General features: G+C 45.7%; 8 protein-coding genes across 8 annotated transcripts; 5 read left to right on the top strand and 3 right to left on the bottom strand.

Moving 5' to 3' along the window:
* Positions 1-238: 238 nt before the first annotated feature.
* N7520_002151 (uncharacterized protein) lies at positions 239-663 on the bottom strand (the record flags this gene model as incomplete). The annotated part of the gene is made up of 2 exons (XM_057136086.1): positions 239-280; positions 322-663. 2 exons carry the CDS (start codon positions 661-663, stop codon positions 239-241), a joined length of 384 nt encoding a protein of 127 aa, XP_056998772.1.
* A 1,730-nt stretch (positions 664-2,393) lies between these two features.
* N7520_002150 (SDR family NAD(P)-dependent oxidoreductase) lies at positions 2,394-3,266 on the top strand (the record flags this gene model as incomplete). The annotated part of the gene is made up of 4 exons (XM_057136085.1): positions 2,394-2,505; positions 2,616-2,902; positions 2,998-3,081; positions 3,135-3,266. 4 exons carry the CDS (start codon positions 2,394-2,396, stop codon positions 3,264-3,266), a joined length of 615 nt encoding a protein of 204 aa, XP_056998771.1.
* Positions 3,267-4,292: 1,026 nt separating this feature from the next.
* N7520_002149 (carbon-nitrogen hydrolase family protein) lies at positions 4,293-5,369 on the top strand (the record flags this gene model as incomplete). The annotated part of the gene is made up of 4 exons (XM_057136084.1): positions 4,293-4,317; positions 4,343-4,472; positions 4,539-4,975; positions 5,032-5,369. The coding sequence occupies 4 exons, from the start codon at positions 4,293-4,295 to the stop codon at positions 5,367-5,369; spliced, it is 930 nt and encodes a 309-aa protein (XP_056998770.1).
* An 826-nt stretch (positions 5,370-6,195) lies between these two features.
* Positions 6,196-7,411, top strand: N7520_002148 (bZIP transcription factor; the record flags this gene model as incomplete). The annotated part of the gene is made up of 3 exons (XM_057136083.1): positions 6,196-6,264; positions 6,463-7,198; positions 7,254-7,411. 3 exons carry the CDS (start codon positions 6,196-6,198, stop codon positions 7,409-7,411), a joined length of 963 nt encoding a protein of 320 aa, XP_056998769.1.
* Positions 7,412-9,003: 1,592 nt separating this feature from the next.
* N7520_002147 (uncharacterized protein) lies at positions 9,004-10,443 on the top strand (the record flags this gene model as incomplete). Its single annotated transcript, XM_057136082.1, has 3 exons — positions 9,004-9,316; positions 9,375-10,177; positions 10,228-10,443. The coding sequence occupies 3 exons, from the start codon at positions 9,004-9,006 to the stop codon at positions 10,441-10,443; spliced, it is 1,332 nt and encodes a 443-aa protein (XP_056998768.1).
* A 1,028-nt stretch (positions 10,444-11,471) lies between these two features.
* N7520_002146 (uncharacterized protein) lies at positions 11,472-12,477 on the bottom strand (the record flags this gene model as incomplete). Its single annotated transcript, XM_057136081.1, has 2 exons — positions 11,472-12,033; positions 12,089-12,477. 2 exons carry the CDS (start codon positions 12,475-12,477, stop codon positions 11,472-11,474), a joined length of 951 nt encoding a protein of 316 aa, XP_056998767.1.
* Positions 12,478-12,797: 320 nt separating this feature from the next.
* N7520_002145 (uncharacterized protein) lies at positions 12,798-14,641 on the bottom strand (the record flags this gene model as incomplete). The annotated part of the gene is made up of 2 exons (XM_057136080.1): positions 12,798-13,820; positions 13,868-14,641. The coding sequence occupies 2 exons, from the start codon at positions 14,639-14,641 to the stop codon at positions 12,798-12,800; spliced, it is 1,797 nt and encodes a 598-aa protein (XP_056998766.1).
* A 1,183-nt stretch (positions 14,642-15,824) lies between these two features.
* N7520_002144 (ADP-ribosylglycohydrolase family protein) lies at positions 15,825-16,900 on the top strand (the record flags this gene model as incomplete). Its single annotated transcript, XM_057136079.1, has 3 exons — positions 15,825-15,973; positions 16,019-16,443; positions 16,488-16,900. 3 exons carry the CDS (start codon positions 15,825-15,827, stop codon positions 16,898-16,900), a joined length of 987 nt encoding a protein of 328 aa, XP_056998765.1.
* Positions 16,901-16,922: the final 22 nt, after the last annotated feature.

Genomic DNA, 16,922 nt, shown 5'->3' with positions numbered 1-16,922 from the left:
AGCATAAAAATTTCGCTTAGTTAGATGTGTGACTGAGATCCATAGTATCTGGTCTCTCTATGGAAATAGGGAAAAAAACTGGCTACCACCTGACTATGCCTCATGCTTGGTGATTGGCTCCTTTATCCTTACAGATAATACACTTGCCTCGTAGTCATTGGCTTACAGTTCCATTGTTTAAAGTGATATCATTCTCTGATTGAGCTACACATTATGTGTTGGACACAATGAGCCTACTTCAAGCCCTACCATCCTGCAATGCTATAATCGAGTCAGTAAACTACTCACTTGATTAGAATAGCACAACAATATTTGACTTACATCAAACATCCCAGCAAAGGCTTTAATCTCTCCATTTGGAGCGAGTCGTACCGGTTGACAAGTTGTCTTCGGCTTACCAATAATACTATGGCGTATTCCATACTTTTCGTCGATTATTGGACGTCTAGCCTGGATGCCCCCTTCTCTAGCGAAGACTTCGAGGCCTACTAGTCGCCGACCGCGGAGATCAATCTTGATCTGCTTTTCAGGGATTTGATAGCCAAAATAGACGCTTGGTGTAATTTCGCCGTAGACAAGTTTGAACCCGGTAATAAAAGAATGTTCGTCTTCAGCAAGAACAGAGACAGCAACTTCCACAAGCTCGCCGGAGATGGTGATCATCTGAGGCGGTAACAGGATATGCGTTCTACGACACCGCTCGCAGATTCCATTGGGGATTGGAAGTGGAAATATATGTTTGCAAAGCCGATCGCATTGGACTTTTCCTGCGGCTTTGTCCCAGAGTAGGCCACCACATCGACCATCGATCTCAGCCGATATAGTTAGTGGAGCTCCAACCATCATACACCTATCTTTAATCCACTCGTTGTGAAGCCACTGTAGCCTTCTAAAATGTAGTGTCCTGGGTAGACGCTCCAGTCTGCCAGTGTAGCGGTACATTGATCTCCAATCTCCGCAGCCCTTTTCTAAGAGATAATTGAGATATCCTCTTTCCCGATGAATCAAAAAGCGTGTTTTCCAAAATTCTTGATATCCAAAGATAGGAACCATGGCCTTCGACGCAAGTCTCAAGCTGAGGTATTCATGAGTTGGAAGAAGATAGGCGATTTCGACACGGATTTCGAGTGGAAGAAGACAAAAGCAATCATTTGCTTGGGTCTCTTCCTTCAGAGGATTTTCACACTTCATGTTTGCTGCCTTTGGGAATGTCTTTGCCTCGGCCCGATACCCGATACATCGAAAGCTAGGAATCCCGGGTTTGAGGATTATGTCATCTAAAGGTTCTTATCGATTATTTGAGGCTGGTCGCGAGCGCGGAAATTCGGTAAAAGAAGTGAGGAATTGACTTACAGACACGATAACGTGGCGAAGGTGCTTCTTTAACTACCTCGGCCAATTTATCGATAGGCACAGCTCCGCTTACAAAGTGTTTTATCAACAATTCCCAGCAGCCTTTATGAAACACGCATGATTTGCCGAAGTCGCAATCCCCTATCCTGAAACCTTTGGGAGTTTCCTCAACACAACTTTCTCCGATAAGTTCCCGAACTGGTATTGAGTTGACTTTCAGTGATCCATTAGTTTTATTTTGGACTTGGGACAGGGTAATACCTACAGTCTTCTACCTCTTTAGGCTCGATAGAAGTTCCACAAGACGCACATGGAGGATGAGGGAAAACTCAAGAATACATAGGTTCACTCTTCCTCTTGACCCTCATGATTGAGATGAAGTAGTTTTCTGCGCTTCAAATTGCATTTTCTGAAGCCGATGCAGGTGCAAGGGTAGGGAATGTCCAAAAGTTTTGAACTGTGGGATACTTTTATGATGTATTTGATCATAATTGTATCATTGACATTACATCGTAAATATCTCGATCAGGATTGCATCATTGACATTGCATCGCAAATGTCTCTACGAAATCTTGGAAGCCTTTTAATCTTCTCAGGTTGGCTATAAAGACTTATGACTAAAACTACGTGAATCTCACCTTGTTGAATATAGCTGGTCTCATACATTGCCTTCAGATGCACAGCTTTTGATTTACTAAGATATTCCACAATTTTTGCACCTATTTCAATCTCCTTAAAATCTATGGATTTGATAGGGAACCGGTTGCTTTTGCTACATGCGAGTTGACCCTAAATATATTGATAAAATTTACTGTCAAATTTATACCTATTATATCATCAATAAGGTCTATAGGTTGAGCATTTTATATGGCCTCCTAACGAGGCCGACGCTAGAGAAGGAGGAAGGCGAGCTAACTCATTTATCGACTATCAGGATAGGATCTTATGTTTTTTCTCCAATAATAAGAGATAACAACCCCCGATTTTGGAATCACTTCCACTCGCAACATTAACTAGCGTCACCCGTAACGTCAAAAGTAATGGGAGACCTCGCAAGTCAGTTCGTCCTTCCTCTCCAAGGCAAGCTAGCAATAGTAACGGGATCATCACATGGTATCCGTGCCGACATTGCATGGGAGCTTGCCCGCCATGGTGCGAATGCAATGAGGAATTTGCCATTATGGACAGTCATTCTTTGATGTATTTGGGACACGAGAAATTGAAGGCTAAAGAGAGCCGGGCGTGTATGACCTATGTCTCAGACAACAGCAAATTAATCGTCGAGGAGCTTAGGACTAAAGTCACCCAACTTCCTCAAAAACCAATCACTTGGGCCTGCCAGGCTGGCCTGTCAACTACCACGGACGCCCGGGAGATTATTTCGCAGCTCAAGACTTGCTTTGGCAGCGATGAACTCCAAATCCACATTTTGGTGAACAACAATGCCGCCATTGAGGTGGTCAGCGATATACAGAGCATGACGCTTGGGAATTACGAAACGGTTTTCAACCTCAACGTGCGTGGTCTCATGCTCATCACGCAGGCCATGGTTCGCACCTAGCACCCAAGGACCGTATTGTCAACTTAAGCTCCGTGGGAGGGCGTTCTGGGCCCAAAAGTATCAGCTTTTACAGCACTTCCAAGGCCGCCGTCGAAGGCTTCACGCGCAGCTGGGCCAGCGAGCTGGGCGGGGATGGCACAACGGTCAATGCTGTCGCGCCAGGGCCTGTACCTAGCGATATGCTGGACAAAATCCCTAAGGGAATTGTCGACATGCAAAGACGACGATGCCTGTTGAGCAGCAACTTGGCACAACGGAGGAGATTGCCAGCATTGTTGGGTGGTTGGCAGGACCCGATGCCTCATGGGTGTCCGGCCAGGTCATCTGTGCAAGTGGTGCTTGGTCAATGTAATAGAGTACATAGTGTAGTAGAGAATATCCTGATGTTTCTCATTGCGTGACGAGACCAGCTTGTGATTCTGTCGTACAGAATTGTGACCCCTGGTTTCGGCACACTGGTATACCGGGTACGGAACGCATAATTAAAGCCTCGAGATAGTATTGAATATTACACATCTACACCTCTCTCCTTTGACCTCTACGGGCAGCTGCCTCGGATTTCTCGTACAACCTGTTCTGGTTGGTGTTGTCGGATTGTGTTGCTGAATCGACCCGCGCATCTTCGAGTGCGCTGCCAACGAGCGTTCCCCTCTTCACTAGAAAGTAGAGACCCTGGGAGGAAATATTCATCGATTTAGATATAATGTATGGTCCTATCGCTCTATTTTAGTTAAATTCTATCACAGTAATGGTGCTCGCCCTTACTAGATCAACCTACAAATGTCCTATACTATTAAGCCCCTCTTCAATTATTACTTGAACGCCACATGCGAATCCAGACTGTTGTATGCTTCCCACTTCTTTTTTTTTAAAGTTCGTTATTAATATTAGGGCCTAGTATAGATAGCCTGATCACTTTTTGGGATTGATTTATGTTTTCGATTGCTTTCCTGAATTGATAAGGGAGCGGAAGAGAGGTTCCGCCACGATAGGATCAACTGAGTGCTACGAAAGCCGATAAACGATCACTGTAAACTTGTTAAAGTGCCCTTTAAATAAATTTCGTAGTTCGCGTGATTCCTTCTAGAATCGACACGGGTTTCACACTGCGCATTTTATCACCCAATTTCACCAAGTCCAAATGGAGTCATCCCTGCCATTGGAAGACCCGCCCTTATCTAGACCTCGCCAAATGGGCGGGTTGGGTTTCGACCCTTGACCCAAAACCCGCCAAGAGATTAAAATACACGTAACATATACCTGATTACATCACTCTATATCTGGTATTGGTTGTATTTCAACAGTAATACTGTAATATACAGGTAAATGGGTTCTTGGCGGGTTCGCGGGTATTCCTTCGGGTACCCAAAAAAGCAATATGGCGAGGTCTACCCTTATCCCAGGTGCGAGTTGCTGTCACACAAGCAGAGCCGGTATGGCTCGATCTCGATGCTACAGTTGACAAGACATGCAATCTCATCGCCGAGGCCGCTAGCAATGACGCTCAGCTTATAACATTTCCAGAGTGTTGGGTGCCCGGCTATCCTGCTTGGATATGGTATGTTTTGTTAGGGGACTTCTTAAAAAGCTGGCTTCTCTAATAGTGTGGATTGAGTGTACATAGGGCCCGACCGGTTGACATGGAGTTGACAACCCGATACATCCAAAACTCGCTAAAGCTGGACTCCCCCCAAATGACTAAGATCAAGGCATGTGCCGCCAAGCATAAAATTGTGGTGGTTCTAGGATTCTCGGAGAACATCAACGACTCCCTCTACATCTCCCAAGCGATCATTGATGCCAATGGTCAAATTCGCCTGACTCGAAAGAAGATGAAAGCGACCCATATGGAAAGGACGATATTTGGTGACTCATTTGGCGATTGTCTCGACAGTGTCGCAGACACAGCGGTTGGCAGAGTTGGGGCCCTGTCATGCTGGGAACATGTCCAGCCGCTGCTGAAGTACCATACCAACTCTCAGCGTGAACAAATTCACGTCGCTGCGTGGCCACCTCTTTTCAAGTATGCTGGAAAGGGTCTATTTTCCATGTCGGCTGATGGTAGGAGTTACTCTTGCCCTGGGTGAACGCAGTTGCTAATTTCAAGGAAACAACAGGCACTACCGCACTCGCACAGACGTATGCTATTGAGTCGCAGTCATTCGTCCTTCATACGACCGCTGTAATTAGCCAGCATGGTATCGAATTTATGAAGACACAAAATGGGTCGATAATGAATGTTCCAGGAGGTGGCTGTTCCGCTATTTTCGGACCCGAGGGCCATCAAATGACTGCCAATTGTCCGGAGACGGAAGAAACCATTATCTACGCTACATTGAATCTGGAGGATATTCTTCAATGCCGAGCATTTTTAGATGTGTGCGGTCACTACAGCCGGCCAGATATTCTGTGGCTTGGGGCTGATAAAACACAGAAGACCCATGTCCGATCCTAGAGTTCTCTGGCATTTATGGATGTGTTCCTAGTATGTGCACATATATGTACTGGTCGTGTACCTAGTGGAGTTGGTCTTATTGATCCACGTATCTCTGTTATTTCTATTCGCACATATTTGAAAGGCCGGTACCTTCCAGCCAACCTTACGTACAAGCAGTGAATCTCATTCCATTTCCAAGGTTTTATTACGTAGATTATAGAGTATGTAAAATAAACTATGTAAGAATTAAATCAGACTATGAGCTCTCAAAGGCGTTCGCACTTTGTTAAGGTCATATAAACCTTCTTTTGAAAATCAAAGAAGTCACACTTTCCCCGTTCACAATTTTGCTCCCTAGATACCGAACGATAATGATGCGGACAAATTTAATATCATTATCTTGCTTTTGTGACGCGGGGCATGTTTTAGCGGCGGAATCTGGGGAGCCGCCTCGATAAGCTTATCGCGGTCGGATGACTTCCAGCGCCTATCTCGCCAATTCAACTGGAAAGTTTCAGTTCTAATTTAAAATTAAAAAAAGGCCAATTATGGAGTGAATTGCAAACTGTAGAGAGAAGAGAAGTGCACATATAGTTATCTCAGAAATCGGTCAAAAGTGAGACATTTCGATGTCGTAACGGGTACACGATGGCGATCAAGGACAGCCAAACCTGAAACATGTGGCATCAACCACTCGCCACTTGCCGCATTTCGTACTCTTGGAAGCTCTTCTTGTACCGACCGCAAAACATCCGAGCTCTAAGCCTTCAACAAGTTAAGCGATAGTGGATAATGCAGACAACCAAGTCTGTCTGTTTCAAACATCTTATTCTAAGTGACAAATATGGCAAGTCTAGAACCAGCCGCGAGGGTTCGCGTTGCCTGTGAGATGTGTCGCAAGCGGAAACGAAAGGTATGCCTAACTGAAAAGTCTTAATGAACATTTCCCTTGAAGACTAACCCGCAAAGTCAAGTGTGATGGAATGCAGCCCAGTTGTTTTGGCTGTCTGAGTCGACGGGTTGAATGCCTTTACGACATAAATCGGCCACCGAGGTCAGGCCCGGCCATTGAATGTCCAAATCCTTTCGTGTGGTACTGACTGCCGAGCAGACCAAAACAGGGTATGTGACTGGACTAGAGGATCAAATTGACCTTCTAAAAGATGAGTTGCACCGCTTAGAAGATTTGAAATCCAGCAGCGAAAACGCGGGACAAAAATCGAGTCCTAGCTCAGCTCAAAGGAATGTTGATTATGGTCTCGAGCGAAGAAAAGAGGTTTCTGGTGCCCCATTTGAAATATCTTTGAAAAAGGCGACTCCCATTCAAGACATCAGCTCCCTGATATGGCGAATGAGCATCGAGGACTCCGGGGAGCAGGCTTTCATTGGCCCATCAGGAAACTCTTGCTTCCCTGTATCGCCTAGAAAGCCCCCGAGAGGACATCTGCACTTTGCAAACTTGACCGCGAACACACCTGATATGTCAACAATCAATACACAACAAGTTCGCGATGAGACGCAGATCACGGATTATCTACTTGAATTATTTATCGAATTTATCAACCCGATTCATTTCTTTCTCACCAGCAGTACAATCGTTGAAATTCGAGCGGATAACTTAGAACCAAAGTTAAGCTTGGTCAAATATGCAGTCATGGCCGCCGCCTCATTGCTGGCCGACGATGAAGACAGCCGTGTATTTGGCAATGACGCAGCTGTTGCAGTTGACTCGGTTCTGTTGCCGGCTTGTCGACAATATCCAAGCATTTCCCTGGTTCAAGCGTTGGCAATCATGTGTTGGCGGGAGTTGGGTCTCGAGAACCATAACATGGCTTGGATGTATAATTGTAAGTTTTCTGATTCCGCATTTCATTGCGATTCAAACCTTGTTGACGTACCTAGCTATGTGTGCTAGTATGACTGTGCATCTTGGTCTTCCTGTCAGCTCTCTACACGTCCTTGAGGACCCCCAAAGTGAAGATAATGCTAAAGCCAAGAATTCGAACTCGAATAGAACTAGTGTTGCAACGGCCTGGTCTGCAGTAATGATCGATAGGTAAGAATATCTTCCATTCTAATATCCCGTTCTCACCTAATGCTAAAATACGAGAACAGAATCGCCACATCACTTCTGGGGCGCAACTGTATATTACCATGGAAGAGGATACGAGCACCTTCATATCTCAGCCTCATTGCTGTCCCAAATCTTCTTGAGCTGGCCTTTGACTCGCATTGTCAATTATGGTTTGTTTTTGATCAATGCATGGACAAAATGTGAGATTTTCCCACTCTCTATCTCTGCCTGGAAGAGTGACACTGAAACTTGACGCGGCAAAAAACAGTTATTCATTCGAATTTGACAGCCTGGAAAGTTCAGAACAACATCGGCTTCTCCTAGATTCCCGCGAGCAGCTCCTGTCATTCAAGCGAAATATGGACACACATGTACAGCTACGATCAAATAACTCATCGCCTGAGGTCATCATTCTTATATGACATATAACATGTGTCAAATGTTGATACACCGGCCATTTCTCAAAGACCCTGCCGATAGCAGTACATTTCGTCTATCAGTGCGAACCATGTCTATTGCGGCGATAGATATGGTCTGTCTGATTCGTGAGTTCGAGAAAGTGGCACAACTAGACAAAGCACCCCTTTTTATGCCACATAGTGTCATGACGGCTGCTGTTACTCACCTTCTAAACGCAACCTCAACGCAGCCCACAGTTAAGGGCCAATCTATTCGTCATTTTCGAGTATGCTTCAACGCCCTTATTTCTATGCAAAATAGATGGGTCAAGGCGAGGAGGTTCGTGTCATTTCTTCAGGAGTTAGCGCAAAGATGGGCCATCATGCAAGCGCTACCTTTGCACGGGTTTCCAAAAACATCAGTGGATATTAAGAAGCCGATGGGGATTCCCCATAAAATCATTCCCGAGGAACTTTCTTAGCAATTTCAAGGGCCCTCGACTCTTGGAGTTAAATCTGAAAGCCTGCCGTGGGCCAATGTGGACGCGATGGATCTTGCGTCATACCAAGCGGAACTCATGGATCTGCATATGTGTGATGAGTTTGAGCCTTCTGCTTTCATGACTCAGGATCTCGAAACCTATCTCGGAATTTAATTTTGTCAGTTTATCAGTTCAAATAAGAAACTTCATCTAATCGGAATTCTAGCATTAATGATCATCGCACCTTTCTTGCATATGACAACGGACCTCCAGGGCTTCTGAATTGTTTGAGTCACCAATCAATTATCTAGGCTAGCTCAGTCTTACAACCGCTGGACTATTTCTGGAGCGTCGTAAATAAATTACCTATCACAAGCGGAGAAAGGCAGCCCGCTGCAGACAATTTTTTTTCTTTTCTAAATTCAATCGTTCTAATGTTCTATGAGAGACGAAAGTCTAAATTACTGGGATAGTAATCAGTGACCAATCAACAGCCGGGTTCTTTGGCTGATGTGTTTCTTGGCGGCGGAAGATGAACAGCCGCCCCGATTAACTGCTCTTCTTCTAATCAGCTTATCTGTCGTTGTGAAGTAAGAACCTTGGAAAATAAATACGTTCACCTCGCCGACTAAACATGTAGTCCCAGCAATCCATACGGAAACGTCAACATTGGCACTCAATTCAGACATTTGATCAACATGGCTTTCGGCATCCTAGAGCCCACGTCGAATTCATCTCCATCAGGAACGAGCAACATTCAAGACAATTTCGAAGATGATGTATCAGAAGCGCACGTTATTCGTGTTCCGCAACCGTCTCAATCGGCCTTGGATCCTCTCAATTGGTCCAAAATAAGAAAAGAGCTACTATTTGCTACCATACTTCTGGGATCATCTGTCACTGGATCTATAGGTCCGGTTCTCGTGCCTGGGTTTACAGTTGTGGCTCAAGATCTCGGTGTCGACGTTAGTCGCATGACGCTTCTCAACGGCTTATTGGTTATGACTCTTGGTGTGAGCGCATACCTTTGTTCACGAACGTGGAAAGCGTGTTGGTTTCTGGAACCTAGGTGTCATTACGTCTGTCAACCTCACACCTGTTATTAGCGGATATGTTATCTCGGACTTATCGTGGAGATGGAGTTTCTGGCTTGAGGCGATTATGTTTGGGATTGTGCTACTAGCAACGTTCTTCTTTTTCCCCGAGACAACATTTGATCGCGCAGGCCCGTTGCCGCTTCAGCTGGAGAATGCATCTCTAGACGATAAAGCGATCCAGGTCTCCATGGTCTCTGAAACCTTGACAGAAACCTCCGGTCTACGGTGTCGCTCTGTATTGGGTGTTGAAGCGGTAAAACTTCCAGGATTGAAGAGCTTCTTGGCATCTATATTCGTGCCCTTCGCTTTACTACCTCATCCGATTGTTATTTATGGATCTCTGATGTGGGCAGTCACATTTACGTGGACTATCCTTCTGGGAGCTGTTGTTTCCCAGATCTTCACCCCTACACCATACAATATGGACACTATTGCGGTCGGAAACATATCTGGCATCGCGCCTTTCATAGGATCGGCATTGGGAACCATGATGGCTGGCTGGTTCTGTGATTTCTCTGCTACAAATCTGGCGAAGCATAATAACGGCACCTACGAGCCCGAGTTTCGTCTTCTCGTCATCTTCCCTGCGGCCATTGCAATGGCCATTGGCAGCTTTGGTCTTGGCGCTGCCATTCACAACGGTATCTCTGCTATTGTCTGTGGAGTTTTCATGGCCATAATCAACTTTGCGGTTGGCCTTGGATGTACTGGAATTGTATCGTATACCAATGATGCATGTGGCGAAAAGGCCAGTGATGCGTTCGGTATTGCTATGGTGAGTGCATCCTACTCATACTCTCTATTGAGTACTAACTTCCCTTCTAGTTCATCAAAAGTGCATTCGCATTCGGCCTTTCTTTCATTTTTAATGACTATTACACTAGAAGTGGCCCGTTGGTCTTTTTCTCAACGTTCGGGGCTGTTACAGTTGGAGTCATGCTGACCACTATTCCTCTTTACGTTTTTGGAAAGAGAATACGAGCTTGGGCAGACAATCACGACCTCTTACGTCGTAAATCAAGAGACCTTTATCCGCAATGAGTACACTAAAATTTTGTCTCGATATTGATAGGTTCGCTTTGGTCTTTAAACCTTTCTGTCGTTTTTTGAAATGGATCGATTCGGAATCTCATCTGATCTATTGATCATGATGGACCATGACCAGGCTGTACTGGGTCTCCCATACCTAATAAAACTAGCCTAGGATCTTTTATACCTAGACTTTTCGACAACTAGGCTTTCAAAAATACGGCATCGTATATATCACGGCCTAATCGGGGAGTCAGGGCTAGGCTGTGCCATGACCCGCAAGGACCCGCACCCGAACCCGCCCCATCCTCCCTATGGGTAGGGAAATGGGTCGGTCTATTCAACCCGCACGCGGGTTATGGATTCTTATGGTCTATAGGTACAATTGACTAGGCTTCGGCAAATGGGTACCCATTGCCAAATTTCAATACCCAACCCAACCCATAAGTTTTCTCGGCCCATATGGGTACCCATAAACCCATTTTTAGCATGGTTGCCTGAATGTGGCCTAATTCAGGCTATAAGCTAAACTATTTCTTAAAGAATCAGGGGCACTAAAAGAGAGATAGGCTTTATACCCTATACTCTCTTAGTAAGGTTAGCTAAGGTTATATAAGAGAACTTTAAAATACTCCTTACCAGTTTTATAATAATAAGGTAGAGTAACTATCTATTATCTATGAAATAAAGGGGATTCAAGTATATAATTTACATAAAATCCTCAAAATAAGAGATTCTTTAAGATTAAGATTTGAGCCTTAGATAGAATCTTTATTCATAGTATAATTATGTGACTCACTAAGCTCACTCCCCCCCTGGAACAAAGTGACCTGTCTTTTTTCTGCTGTGACTTCGACACCATATATGCATATTTTCCTCTGCCCGCAGAAGTCTATGTGGTGCAGCTGATGAGTGGTAAATCACTCGACCACGCAGGTGTCAGTTATCAACTATTTTGCCCTAAAGGTCATTGTAACCCAACCACTGACTGATGTACTATTTTTCTCATTTGTCCCCTCCCAGTCAATTTATTACAGTGATCAAAACTCAAACGCAAACCACTTCTTCAATCCAGCCAGCTTCTCCTCCTCCGTCTTAAACGAATCAATCACCCTCGTCTTCCCACCCATATTCAACTTGACATCCCCATTCACATACATAATCTTGCCAACAATACCTACCTCATCCTCATCATCACCATGAGCACATGCACAAAGCTCCCCCTCAAGCAATTGTAAACCCCCAACCTCCCCTTCCCGGAGAAACTTGACAATCCAATGATTATTCTTGGTAATAGTATCCCAGCTGGTATACCGATTAATAACCGCAAAATCCTCCTGGAAGAACTCGAATTCTCCAAACGAGTAGAAAGAGTTCCACTCCTTATCCACTCCGTTTCGATACTGATAGATCCACAATTTCTGTGAAGGGCGGGATTGTTTCGACATATTCCCGTATATCAAACGGACTTCTTGTGTTCCGAGATTCCTGATCGTTGAGCCCGAAATCATCGGGATAGGTTTCGTAGGTCCGTCGCCGCCGAATGCGACGTCGATGTGGTATTGTATTCCGTTTAGCTCGAGGATGTTTACGATGTGTGTCCTTGTGTATCTTAGTTGTGTTCATGCCAGGTATTCGAAAGTTCGGATTTGTATACCACCCTCCATATTCACCACCTGGAATACCGTTTACTCTTTGTCGATTCCGGACTCCGGTCATGTAGACTGAGAACCCGAGACCGAGGAGGATGTGGTGGAAGAATATACTGACTTCGAGACAGTATCCACCTCGTCCTGGGGGCTTTTCGCCCCCCATGAATTTTTCATAGATGCTTTGAGGGGCGATGTCGATGATCGGTGTTGCGGTGTAATGCAGTGTGAGATTGTCGTATGGGAAGCGGGTGATTTGGCAGCGGTAGAGGGTTGTCAAGGCCTCTTCTGTTTTAGGGAAGGTTACTGGGTTGTTGATGTAGACATGGTATTTGGGTGGGAGGTCGAGATAAGTTAGGTATTTTATCAATTGTTCTGTTGAGTATTGGGATGCCATGATGGGCCTTGGAATTGACTTGAATCAATCAATTGATAATCGTGAAATTAGTGGCGTTGGGTTTATAGTTGTACTTGTTCGGTATGACTCAGTCCGGCTGCGCTTACCTGGAATGGCTAAGGCTGGACATGAAGGGCGTGACAAGATAAGCGAATCTAATTTAGCCAATCTTGTTTCAAAATCAAATAAGTAGAGACAAATAGAAATATTTTTGAAAGCTGATCTATCCAGTTGATGTAGAAATGACAGGTTTAATGGTATTAAAGTTAAAGAAGATAATCCAATGTAAGAGGAAAGAATAAAAAGAAGGGAAAAGAGCCTCACATCGACTCAATTTGTAACTCTTGAGAAATCCCATGTCGATGCCCGTACTGCACGTCCATAATTGTCGGCGTCATGGCTCTTCGCTCGACCAAGCGCTCATTAGGATTTAATTGATCCACCCGTGCCCCGATCGGAATAAGAATCTGTCTCTTCCCCTTCGATACAGAGATTGAGCGCGCAGTCGACACTTCGATTTTCGGTCCTTTGGATTTTGAGACTGGGGTGACTTCCCGCTCCGTGACAACTGGTTTGAACTTTGCTGGGGAGGATCTTATTTCCATAGGTGATAGGACTAGGTTTGGGGACAAGATATGCGAGATTTGTTCCCTGGATGTCTTTGCTGAAAGAGCCGATTTGGAGGTTATGTCTTTGGCTGGAACTGGCGTGATTTCCCGCTCCGTGACAACTGGTTTGACCTTTGCTGGGGAGGATCTTATTTCCATAGGTGATTGGACTAGGTTTGGGAACAAGATATGCGAGATTTGTTCCCTGGGTGTCTTTGCTGAAAGAGCCGATTTGGGGGTTTTGTCTTTGGCCGGGGTGGGCGGTCCTTTGAGCTCGGTTTGGAGTCTCAGGTTTGGTTTGGATCGAGGTGGGTCGGTCACGGATCTTTCTCCTTGAACGTGCGCCTTTATGTTTCTGTCTGATTGAGATCGCTTGGGTTGAGGAATCGGGACTGGCGCTGTTCGCGACCGAGCGACCGGCTCAGGTCTGGCTGGGAGAGGTTTATCCTCTTTGCGATAACTGTTGGTTAAGGATGGGGTATTTGAACGCTCGGAAAATAGATTGGGAGGCGATTGGAACGTGGAATTATTATTAGGGCGTAGATCTGGCGATCCTTTCGGGCTCACGGGAAGCGTATTGGATCTCAGTAAGGGACTTGGGCCGCGAGAAAAGTTCTGAGTACCGACTTTCTGGGCCTTTGGCTGCGCTGGGAATATGGTAAAGCTCGATCGTGAATGTGATGGCGAGGTGGCACGTCGTTGTGGCACTGGCGGTAGCTTTGTAGTGAGGAAGTCCTGAACGGTCAATATGTAACCATGAAGCGACCAAGGATCTGGCCTACCTGGGCACTTGGTACGCGCAGATTATCCAGCGTCTTACTCCTCCTGGCCAGCAGTGAGGGTTTGTGATTTTTGGTCATCACTTTGCTGAACATGACACTGTACCGTTCCATCTGCACATCAGGGATGTTGACATCCAACATTGGAGTCACGTCCTTGTCTTTTGAATTCTTTCTGCCAGAGACGGAAAGCTTCCTGCTTCGATTCGGACTGGTATCAATCCCGACCTTGGGCTCATCGATCCTCGGCCACTCCTCAGTATCATCTTCTCTCCTCTGGGTCCTCGTGATGGGTTTGTCCTTTGGTCCCTCCTGATGGGGAATTGATTGAGTGGCCGTAGGCGATGTTAAGGCATTCTTTGCTCTGAACAATCCACCAATCTTCTTCCATTTGCTCTTGCGGGGTGACGCTTGATCAAACATAGCCGTGTTGAACCGCGGCGGAGGCAGTTCCTGGGAATCCACCAATCCTGGACTACCCAAGGCAACACCTATAGAATGTAAACCGATGGGGCTCCGATTTGATCGCGCGCTCGTCGGAGTAACTTCATCGGGTGGTGCAGTGAGTTGAAAGTCGAATTTCGCACTGGCTGGTTGCTTGAAGTGACCATCAGCCATACCGGGCCGTGGGAGATCCCGCTGTTTGCCATGGTTCATTTGACCATGAGTGATATCGCGAAGGTCATTCCTAGGTAGAGCATCGGTATATGTCAACACCGGAACGGAAATGGTATCGTTTTGAGTGCGAGTTATGGTCATTGTAGCCACCCTCGTCATTGAAAGAGAGAAATATAAATAAGATGCCAGATCAAGAAAGGAATGGACGGCCTTCCAGAGGACCAAGTGTGACAGGAGAAGAAAAGGAATGAAATGGATCAATGAGAAGGAGCGAACGATATAGTTAAGTGGAGATCTTGTTGCGCCAAGATGTACTTGAGACATTGAACTAATCTACTCCGTAGTTTCCATATAATGTTTTAGTCGGACAATTTAGTCCTAATCTAGTAAAGATAAAATTTCAGAATTTGAACTTGCGAATCAGAAAGCCTTAACCTCGGCCTTAACCTTAGCCTTAACGTGAACAAGCTGAAATGGACATTCGCAGCTGAGTTAGCACAACGGTCGCATTTTGGCGACCAAGGGGAATCCACTGAAGATGTCCACATGGGAATTCTCAAGAGTCCACACGAGCCATCGGAGATGCTTGTTTAACACGCGACGAATGAGTGCCAAAGTGTGAAATCGATTGGAATTAATTAGCTCGCTACCATTGATAACGGGCCAGTCAGATTATCGTATTGGCCGAAACCCGCTATGAGGCGTGTTTCAGCTTTGCGCTAAGTGAGACAAGGCTTTTTTTCACTTTACCCTGTCAGCGCTGGGCTGTGATGGGCTTTTGTCTTATTTGATTTTGTGTTTCTTGTTGAGTTTATTCGTTTTCCACTTCGGTCGGATCGCGTGATGCCAAGATTGTTTTGGTGCCAATGCAGTGTCTTTATCTTCCGATGAATTGGGATGAATTGAGATAACGATGTCTGGTTTGTCCAATCTACCTTTGTTCGAGATCATATGACTCGGGGTATCCAGCTAATAAAGAATGGATCAGATGACGTCTACTTAGTACTATCTACTATTCACTTCATTGTCCCATACCAAATGACACGGCCCACGTACCCCACCTGGCATCTAACCGGAACCGGCATTTCCTGGCTTTATGACGCTCCACGCGTCTTTCATATAAACTAGTGCTTTAAAGGTCAACCTTGGAACTATTCAATTTACCTAGGCACCCATGCGGCTCTGCCACAAATGTATACATACATCCTTGGAGGCGCTTTGTTTGGGTGGCGGAGCATGAAAGAGTTGCCTGCGCCTCGTACTCATAGGCCAGAGCGACATAAATAACTCGATCCGAGCTCACCAAAAAGGAACAGACAAATCCATTTTCACAAAATTCAAGATGGTCACTGTGAAATCCCGCATTCTGGGCTCAATCTGGGGTAATTGTGTCGCCGATGCACTCGGTGGTCCAGTCCAATTCTTGGAATCGGGAACATTCTCCCCGATCACCGATATGGAGTTCGTGAAACCATTTCATCAACCAGCCGGGTATGCACCTTCGCGGAACTGAAAAACTTACTCTAACAGACGTAGTTCTTACTCCGATGATGGAGCTATGACTCTTGCCCTTGCTCAATCACTTATCGACACGCCGAGACTGTATGAGCATGAGCTTGCTATTCAATATTTTCTAGAGTGGTGGAAGTTTGGTCGCTTTAGTACTGCTGATGAGGCATGGGATGTTGGTGTTTCTACAGGTCAGGCGTTGTCGATTTGGAAGAAGAAGGGTTTGGCCGACTTGGAGCAAACCGGCCAGATTATTTCTGATAAACTGAGGCATGAGCATTGTTCTGGAAATGGAAGTTTGATGCGGGTTGGACCTGTTGGGACGGCATTGTTCTTTATGCCAATTGCGGCGAGACAGGTTGCTAAGGAGCAGAGTCAGATTACTCATCCTGCTCTTGCTTGTGTGGAGGCTTGTCAGGCGTATACGGATCTGATGTGTTGGGCTATGAGAGGTATATGATGCCATCATCCGTTCGAATAATTTCTAACTTCTCAGGTCAAGCCAAGACACAACTGTTTCAGAGGCTCGTGGAATTCCCTTTCACTCATCCTGTGCTGATTGAGCGGCTTGCGCGTCACAAATCCGTTTCGGACTGGAGTTCTCGGACCGATGCAGAGATCAAAAGCAGTGGCTGGGTGATTGATACACTGGATTGTGCACTGTGGGCGTTTTTCAAGTTCGATACTTGGGCTGACGGTGCGCTTGCTGTGGTGAACCTGGGAGGTGATTCAGATACTGCTGGTGCGGTGTATGGAGCCCTGGCCGGTGTTTTCTATGGGTTTGAAGCGATCCCTGAAAAATGGGTTCAGCAGATGCAGAATGCAGACCTGATCCGAGAGATTGCGGAAAAATTTGCAGCGCGGGTTATTAAAAATGCCGAATGTCAAGGATGGAGGGTTGTTCAGTAGACTGATATGGCAGGGAGTAATA

The sequence above is a fragment of the Penicillium odoratum genome (genome assembly GCF_028828045.1).
Source record: "Penicillium odoratum strain IBT 22623 chromosome Unknown utg000002l_segment0_segment0, whole genome shotgun sequence".
Classification (NCBI taxonomy): domain Eukaryota; kingdom Fungi; phylum Ascomycota; class Eurotiomycetes; order Eurotiales; family Aspergillaceae; genus Penicillium; species Penicillium odoratum.
The sequence above is the reverse complement of the archived record's forward strand: the minus strand, read 5'-3'. Positions and strand labels throughout refer to the sequence as shown.